At 39.8% G+C, this 9,700-nt stretch overlaps 1 protein-coding gene across 1 annotated transcript in view; it reads right to left on the bottom strand.

The window, feature by feature from the left end:
- Positions 1–4,426: 4,426 nt before the first annotated feature.
- The window catches only part of stxbp5l (syntaxin binding protein 5L), a 512,076-nt gene continuing 506,802 nt past the window's right edge, over positions 4,427–9,700 (bottom strand). The window contains exons 25-26 of the mRNA XM_060832791.1: positions 7,379–7,490; positions 4,427–4,665 (exon numbers count right to left, since the gene is read on the bottom strand). Of these exons, the coding sequence (XP_060688774.1) occupies positions 4,427–4,665; positions 7,379–7,490 (351 nt within the window). The remainder of the gene's footprint in view (positions 4,666–7,378; positions 7,491–9,700) is intronic.

The raw sequence follows: 9,700 nt of genomic DNA, 5'->3' as shown, positions 1-9,700 counted from the left end.
TCAGTTCAGTCTCTGTAAGCTGGGTCCATTGGGTTCTTACATTCCAGGCTCCAAAGTTTATTATTCTTTGCTTCTGACCACATGTGGGTGATCCATCTGGATGTGGGAATTCAGTTAGAGGTTTTGAGGCAAGCTGTTGTTAGGGCACCTTTTCCAGTTGCCTATACTGGGCTGAGCAGAGCGGATCTTAAACTCCATTCTGCTGGAGTGTCACTGGACCTGAAACATTAACTCTGATTTCTCTCCACAGATGCTGCTGGTTCTGAGTTTATCCAGCAATTTCTGTTTTGCTTTAGATCCTAAGCAGGTAGCTCAGTCAAGGGCACAGCTGCTGAAAAGCTCTATCTGCCGCATCCAGGAGCAAGACGACTGAACCTGACACCCATCACCTAATGTATCAGTTTGTGACTGAGGGCTTCCAGATTTCACAATCCTGCCCAAAATACCACTATAACTTTTGTCTGGAATGTAACTAGGATTGGTACCTCTTGGGAGGATACCAGTGTGTGGAGAGGCTGGTGCACACTCAGCTGCCATACAGACTTTGACAGATAGGGGTCAAAACCAAGTGGCATGGAGACCAAGACAATTGCATCCCTTTGCTGTGTAGCCTTCATCTGCCTCACAATCAGTGTGTTGCTCTAACTTAAGTTCAGCCATCATCGTCTGTCTGATCCCCCATTGAGGTCTTCATGGACTGTGCTTTGTCTGGAATTTCCCCTTGGTCTTACTGTTATGGCTGACCCCACCAGGAGTTACATTTCAGAAGGTTTAGCTCTCGGGTGCATTGGTATGCACAAGCCTCTCCACCCCAAAAATGAGGTGATCCTCAGAGATGTTATGTAATAATATTATGTAATTATGTATTATGTAATAATTATGCCAAATCATCTATCTTTACCTGAGAAAATATTTTACAGATGGAATCTTATTCAAGAACATTAATGTTGCAGATTTTTAAACAAAAGTTAATTTTTTCTGCTTGTGTTTTTCCATTAATCCCATGTGTGTCTTTGTAAAAGAAGCTAAATAATAATTTAGAAGTATTTTATATTCACTTTTTATTTCCTGATCTTCTGTGTTCTTCAACAGATTTGTTGAATAGTCTCTTTGATTTTTCTGTCACAGAAGTGCTGAGATCAAGTAGATGTAGAGATTATTAGTAATCTATTTTGCTTTTATCTTGTGCTTTAAAGCAATTCTGCTTTCTGTACATTGAAAACTGTCTGGACTATCTTTGGCTGTGAGTGACTGCAATATGCATTGTAACTGAGGATGCTTGTTCCTTATCATTAAGCAAGGCTCTTCATCTGTTGACACTTTATTTGTATCTGCACATGGTTTATCAGGTACAGTTTTCTCTTCAAATGCTGATTCTAAACTGGTCTCTCTTACGGATGTTGGAGTCATGTGTTCAATTGCATCATGATGTACATGAATCACATTATACACACATCACTGACAAGTGTGCTATAGGTTTCTGGATGTGAAAGATGCACAGTGAAAGCTGTTCCTTCATTGCTAACTGCTAAATTCACTTCAGTGAGTTTCTGATGCAAAAATCCTATTTTGTGAATCTGAGTTACTGTCACTCTAAGTTATTTGCATCAACTGGATGTTTTATAGGATGTTGTCATTTTTAGCGCAAATTTGTCATCTCATCATGTTATCTATTGACTCATCTATACATGGATGACATCAGCATTTTCAACTCAGATCCACTGCCAATGCATAGATTCATGAACATTTGTGACTATTTTGAATTGTCTTTTGGGGGCAAGGTAAATCAAGGCAAGAGTGACACCATATACCTTGGCAGCTGGGCCAACCAATCCTTTAGATCCTACAGCGCCATGTCAGATTATCTGAAAGTGCTAGGTATATGATTTGGATGGGCCCAGGGACATGTGCAAAACTTGGGAGCAGTGTATCGCCAAAATGTGATGGAAACTGGACAGATGGGAGCACTGCTCCCTCTGATTGTGGGTAAAAAGCTGGTCATCAAGTGTGAGGCACTCTCTCTGCTATTGTACACGGTGCAGCTCTGGACTATTCCCCAAGCTTGAGCCATTGCAGTTACCCAAGCCATCTTCTACTTCATCTACTGGGAAACAGCTAGGAAATATTGGTAACAGTATGAAATAATTCACTCACACTGGATTGGAAGAACCTAACCTTTCATTTGTAATGTTAACCTGGGTGAGTTTGGGTTTGGCTGAGGGCTTAGATGTTAAAGCTTAAAAATTTCAAAACACATTTTGTCCAAGTAGTCACCTCCAAGTTTCACTGAGACATAGTAGTGGGGTGGGAATCCAACCCATTCCCAGGTGAGGGACTGCTACTTAAATATGCTAAAGAGGTTAAAAGCTTCAAGTTTAATAGTGGCCTATGGATTTCCAAATACTGGGGATTCCAGGGGGAAGTGAGGACTGTGGACGCTGGAGATCAGAGCTGAAAAATGTGTTGCTGAAAAAGCGCAACAGGTCAGGCAGCATCCAAGGAGCAGGAGAATCGATGTTTCGGGCATAAGCCCTTCTTCCAGGAGGACACAACAGCCTCAGAAAGAAGGTAAATCCCCCTGTCTTTGTGCAGGTGCGGGTGGGGGGAGGAGAAAGGAAAGAGAGAACGAGATCAGAACTGTTTTCTCTACAGGTCCTCAATATCTCCAGACAAACTCATAGTGAGGATTGGAATCTTTTGGACACTTAAACTGGGGACCACAGAACTGACATCCCATCCTCCTGGATCAGATCCTTTCCCCAATGTCAGAATGAGGCACCTCTGGAATTAAACGACAGCTTTGGGATCAGGACTTGGACTCTCCACATGAGTTAATGGCCAGATGACCTAGTCTTGTGTCGTCATTCAGGATTTTCTCTGTCCAGCAGGAAGCAAGCCCATTTATCAGTTAATGACTTCCCAGTGGAAAACCTGTTTGGGTCACATGACACACGGTAAGGTGTTGTAGGAAAACCCAAATTTGCGTTTTCTCATGTGCTATTGAATTTCATGAGCAAGTGAAAGTTTCATCAGTGCTTCAGCTCAGAGACTGACAATGAAAGATCAGGTCAAATTTTTCTCCTAGCTTTCCAACAGTTATTACAAGTATAAAGTTTATAAAATAGTTATGATTTGGAGCTCTTTAAGGTAAAATGGAAGGAGGAAGAAGTTCATATGACCTGGCCAAAGGTCTGCGGAACAATTCAGTGGTTTGGCTGCTGTGGAATTGAAAGGACCGTAAGTCAAGAGGTTTGTTGAGAAGGTACAAGATATTCACATCCATTGAAAAATGCAAGAGCAGCTCTGATGACTGAGGAGATTGTTCGTTTCCAAGTCTTACATGACAGTTTTAGGAATATTAGGCTTTATAAATGGTTAATTTAAAGTCTGTTTAATTTCAAGTTAGAATACAGTTGGAGTCTGGAAAATAGCTAATTAGCATTTATACCTGAATACAATGTCAGGTGTGATTCAAGTTGTCATAGAAATGGCTTTGAGAAGGAAAGAGAACTAAGAAAGTCATTATAGGATTGTCTTAGAGGTTTTCTTAACATAACACATCACTGAACCTCTCAGACAAAGTCAGTCTACAAAAAGCTGAAATAGAGGAATAGGGGATAGCAGGAATATTGAGACAGATGTTGTGTACCTGAAGCAGAGAAAAATGATGATTCTCTTATTCAATACACACTGCAAGTGGGAGCTTACATTCCGATTGAAGAGAATGCATCTGTGGGAACTTAAAAGGAGAATGGAAGATTTACATATTTTGGGTTAGCTAAGGAACCTCTAGTGTCAGCCTCAGAGTTGAAGATAGACTCTAATCCCAGAACTATCTGACTGATCCATTTAAAGGGAGTAAAATAATAACTGTGGTATGAGATTGTCAGTTGTGTTCAAAGTCAGAAGGAGAAATTCTCTTTATTGCAAGATTAAGACAAAGTTCCTTCTAGTTTGTTTGTCTTAGAACTTGAAATCTTGATATGTGATCTTACGTACGCAGTCCCTAGGAATTCAAATGTTTTGAACTTGTTCATGGGATATGAAAATTGGTGGCCAGGCCAGCATTTTTGCTGAACCCTAAATGCCTTGGGGCAGTTAAGAATCAATCTTCTTATTGTGGTCAAAGTCACATGTAGGCCAGACCAGATAAGGACAGCAAATGTCCTTTCTTAAAGAAAGGACCTCAATGACCAGATTGGCTGTTATGACAATTAACAATAGTTATGTGGTCACCATTGGGGTAGTTGTTTTGTTATTACAGATTGACAAAATTCAGATTTCACTGATTGTAGCAGGGGAATTTGAATCCATGACTCCAGATCATTAACCTGGGTTCTGGATTCCTATTCCCACCATATGACATTCCTGATATGTCACCACCTCTCCCTTTCACTTATTCTATTTGTTGCAAGGTGAAAATTCTTTAAGTAAGTGTTTTTACCTCATGTGCATGTTTAGAGAATGTCTCTGCACTCGCCATCATGGCTGCAGTTCGGTCTTCCAGTTCACCCAGTCTCTGTCCACGTTCATCCAAAGCAATCCGAGCACGGGCTAGATCTCCAACAACTCCGGATGCTGCACCCTTAACTCCCTCAATTCCACCAGGTCCAGGGATATGTTGGGCAAGAGTCCGAGATGCCTTGCCTGCTGAAGCTTCACCAACTAAAGAGTAGAAATATTAGGAAAATATATTTACTGGATGGTTTTCAATATCCCAAAAAACAAATGCCTACATTTATTTTGTCCAGAGAGTGGAAAAACATATAGCTGGACTTTATGATTTTCTTAATTTCTTCTGTAGTGTGTTTCAGCAGGACATTTAGGAAGCTATGCCAAAGGGATTAAACAATTAAATGGATATTGCATATGTTTTGAAAATTATTTTGATGTTGGAAACTGTAGCTAAAGCAAATTTGCAGGTTGATTCTAGGGTTTGTGATAATGGAGCATTTCTCGCAAGAAAAGGAGATGCTGGTTGTATAGTGCTAATATCACCAGATAGTAATTCAGAGGTCAAGGCAAATGCTATTGGAACACAAATTCATATCCCACTGCATTGGCTTAAATTCAATTAATAAATCTGGAAAAGAATGAAAATCATCACATACATTGTGATGGTAAAAATGAAAGTTATAATTCCAGTGTCAGGATGGGTGTGTGGCATGGAAAGTAACTTGCAAGAGTTGATGTTTTCAAACGAATGCTGCTCTTGTTTGTCATCGTGATGGAGGTTATGGGTTTTACAGATGCTGTGGAAAGAAATTTAGTGAGTTACCATAATGAATTTTGTAAACCATTATACTGCAGGCCTTGTGGATTGGTGGTGGAATGAATGAGTGTTTAAATATAAATTTAAGAGCTCTGTCAAAGAAGTAACAGCCTTCTTCAAAGAGTTACTGGACCTGAAACCTAACTCTGTTTTCCCTCCCCAAATGCTGCCAGAGCTGAGATTTTCTAGCAGGTTTTCGCTCGTTTCGGATTTCCATTATCTGCAGTTCTTTGGGTTTTTTTGGGTCAAGTAAAATGTGTTCACTGACAGGTAGGAAGTTATGAATGGTACCAGTGTCTTTGACCACCAAATGTATACAAACTGTCATCAACTGCAGAAACCCTGAGCTCCAGCATTGGCAAGAGGCACTGTGCCATGGGCTTGAGAGCCAGGTGGATAGCATGTTGGAGAGGTGATCACCCTACAGCTAAGATCTTGCAAGCAAAAAGGGATGGATGAGCCATCAGGCAGTCCAAAAGAATAAAATAGGTAGTGCAGAAGTTTCTCCCTCAGTCTAGTGTCCCAAATGTTAATCACTTTTTCATTGGTGAGGGCATGGTTCCTTGGAAGAGTGCTGTCAGAGCTATGTTTATGACTCAACAGTATAAGGGAAGAGAGGAAGAATAGAATAGATTATAATGCATGAATAAGAATATTAATCGGGGATTCATTAGTTACGGGAACGGCTAGAGTGTTTGTGGTCCTAAATGTGGCTCCAGGATGGAATATTGCCTCCCTGGTTCCATGTACAGTGATATCACAGAGTAGCTGCAGGACATTTTTCCAACAGATGAACAGCCAGGAGTGCCAAAGTGTTGGTCGTAGAGATATTCCATAGAGATTCAAGAAGGAGGGGTAACTTCATTTGAAACTTACAAAATTCTTACAAGGTAAATTAGAAAGGGTATGAAAATGTCTCCCTTGGCTGGGAGCCTAAAACCAGGGGACATTGTCTCAGGATAATGAGAACGCCATTTAAGATTGAGGGATTGCTTCATGCATGTGGTGACTGTTCCGAATTCTCTACCTCATTGGCTGTGGAAACTTAGTAATTGAGCAAGATCAAGACATAATTTGATATATTTCTAGAGACAATTGACATCAAGGGATTTTGAGACGGAAGACATCAAGGATATTGCAGGAAAGTGGCATTGAGGTAGATGGTCAGCCATGATCTAACTGAATGAAGGAGTAAGCTCAACAGACTATGGCCTACTCCTGTTCCGATGTTGTTATATGTCTGTTACTTTGAGTATGTGAGCAAGGGACCCAACAAAAATGAATGATTCACTCAACATCTCAGTACTTATCCTGTCAATCCCATGCATGATTTTAAATATTTCAATGAAAGGACTTCTCAATCTTCTAAGGTCTAGAGAACTTCGACCCAATTTACTCAATTCCTTATCATTGGTTCCAAGGATGTGTGTTGTTCCATCTGGTAAATCTTCACCATGTTACTTCTGAAGTAAGAATATCTTTTATTAAATATGGAGGCTTAATGTCTACATGTGTTTTCATTAAAATTCTGCACAATTATTGTTAGACTTATTTATTATACTTCAACATCCTTGCTATTTGCTTTCATAATTGTTTGCTGCACCTACATACAAACATTGTGTGTTCTTTGGAATTTGAATAGATATTGGAACATATTTACTTACTCCATAGCAACATGCATATATTATGAAAACACATAGCTCACTTAAAGAAAAGAAAAATAAATTTTTAATTTGAGAAGAGGGGAGGAAGGCAAATTGGTACAAAAAAAGTGAGGAAATTTGCCCTTGCATCATATTATGAAACATAAATTTGAACATAAACCTATCCTTATTTTACTTATCATATAAAATATTTTAATGTCAAAGTGTCTGACCAAAAACAGTGTAAAAGAATGTTTAAATGATGACAATTGGGAAATGTTGTGATGGAAATGTTGGATTCCTGAAGGAGGGCTTATGCCCGAAACGTTGATTCGCCTTCTTCTTTGATGCTGCCTGACCTGCTGCGCTTTTCCAGCAACACATTTTTAAGCGCTGATCCCCCGCATCTCACTTTCTCCTAAAGGTTGTGTTGACATGCTACAGCACCTCCTGACCAACTTACATAACTCTTCTCTGTCAAATGTTTGTCCACTTCCACCAAACAGCCCCTTTAAGAAGCCTCTGTTTTGGGCTTCTGGAGTTTCAATCGGGGTAAACAAATCTCCAAGCATTTCCTGAAAAAAGTGGAAATTAAGTGTCAATAACCACAAATTCATGAATAAAAAAGGCAGCTGAGAGAAATGTAGTTGACTAGTTGTAATTATTTAGCTATGACAATTAATTGTAGCAACAATAAGGAGACAATTCACCAGAATTGTTACTGTGCCTCTGGTTGCAAGGCTTGAGGCAGCCCCGTAATTAATCTTACTGCAATTACCAGTGAGCTCAGATACCTACTATAATACAGTGAACTAATTTTCTTCTATTCAATTTGGTCAGTAACCAAATGGTTTACAAACAGTGAAGCAATATAAATAGATTTAGATAAGCCACTTTCAATTAACATGAGTGATATATATTACAACTATACTTAAATTCATGGAGTTTTATTTGTTACATTTTGTTTTCAACAAGTTGTGGTCTTAAGCCAAAATAAGCAATTATTCCCAGAGCTGCTGCTGCTGCAATGCACAGAGTGTCATTCTAGCTGATATTAACTATTGAAACCATTCAATCATAATTTGGGTGAAGCCAGAAATAACTTTTTGATCTTGAATTTTCCACCAAGTTGATTAGTTTTTTTTTAAACATAGGGCAATCAAAAAGAAAGATGTCCAAGGAAAAGCATTTAATGTAATTTGTTCTGAAAAAAATGTTTTGTTAACTTTAACATTACTTTGTATATTATCTTATAGTACAAAGTACAAACTACTAATGTGATATTTTCTTTCAGTTTTGTGAGGTAGGTTTACTGACATTTCTATATAAAGAACAAAGAGAATTACAGCACAGAACCAGACCCTTTGGCCCTCCAAGTCGGTGCCAATCATCATGCCCTAACTAAACTAAAAAACAAACCTTCTTCTCTTATTCAGTTCTTATCCCTCAATTTCTTCCCTATTCATGTAACCATCCAGATGCTTTTTAAATGTCACCAATGTGCCTGCTTCCACCATCTCTTCTGGCAGTGTGTTCCAGGTTCCTACCACTCTCTATGTGAAAAACTTGTCTCATACATCTCCCTTAAACTTTCCCCCTCTCATAATGAAGCTTTGCCGCCTTGTAATTGAAACTTCAACCCTGGGAAAAGGCCTCTGACTATCCAACCTATCTATACCTCTCATAATTTTGTAGACCTCTAACAGGTTTCCTCTCAGCCGCCGTCCTTCCAGCGAAAACAATCCTACTCTTTTTAACCTTTCCTCCTAACCAATGTCGTTGAGACCAGGCAACATCCTGGTGAACCTGTTCTGCACTCTTTCCCAAGCTTTCATGTCCATCTGGTATTGCAGCGACCAAATCTGCACACAATACTCCAAATGTGGCCGAACAAGGGTTTTATCTTGCTGCAACATAGTTTGCCAACTCTTGTACTCCATGCCGTGGCTGATGAAGGCCTTCTTCATTACCTTGGCCAGAAGAAAGAGAGGACTGCAGATGCTGGAGATCAGAGTCAAGAGTATGTTGCTGGAAGCAACAGCGGGTCAGGGAGCATCTGAGGAGCAGGAGAATCAACATTTAGGGCATCAGACCTGATGAAGGGCTTATGCCTGATAGGTCGATTCTCATGCTCCTCAGATACTGCCTGACCTGCTGTGCTTTTCCAGCAACACGTTCTCGATTCATCACCTTGGCCAGTTGTGTTGCCACTTTAGGGAACTGTGGGTCTGCACGCCCAGATCTGTCTGTATGTTAATGTTCCTAAGGGTTCTGCCATTTACAGTATAATTCACACCTAAATGTGATCCTCCAAAATACAACAACTCGCATTTGTTTGGATTAAACTTCAGCAGAAACTTCAGAGTCCAAGTCGCCAATCTATCAATCTACATCCTGTTGTATTCTTTCACATTCGTCGGAACTATCAGCAACTCTACCAATCTTTGTGCTATCTGCAAAATTACTAATCAGACCATCTACATTTTCCTTCAGATCATTTATATATACAACACACAGAGGACCTAAGGCTGATCCCTGTGGATCACTAGTTAATGGTCTCCATTATGAAAAATACCCTTCCATTGCTACCCTTTGTCTTCTATGACCAAGCCAGTTTTGTACCATCTAGCCAGCCTATCCCCAATCCCATGTGAGTTTAGTTTTTGTACCAATCTGCCATGAAGGACTTTATCAAATGCCTTACTAAAGTCCATATAAACTACATCCACAGTCCCTCCCTCATCAATAGTCATAGAGTCACAGAAATGTACAGCACGGAAACAGA

Source organism: Hemiscyllium ocellatum, chromosome 12, assembly GCF_020745735.1.
Source record: "Hemiscyllium ocellatum isolate sHemOce1 chromosome 12, sHemOce1.pat.X.cur, whole genome shotgun sequence".
NCBI classification, from domain to species: Eukaryota; Metazoa; Chordata; class Chondrichthyes; order Orectolobiformes; family Hemiscylliidae; genus Hemiscyllium; species Hemiscyllium ocellatum.
This window is presented reverse-complemented; position numbering and strand designations above follow the sequence as displayed.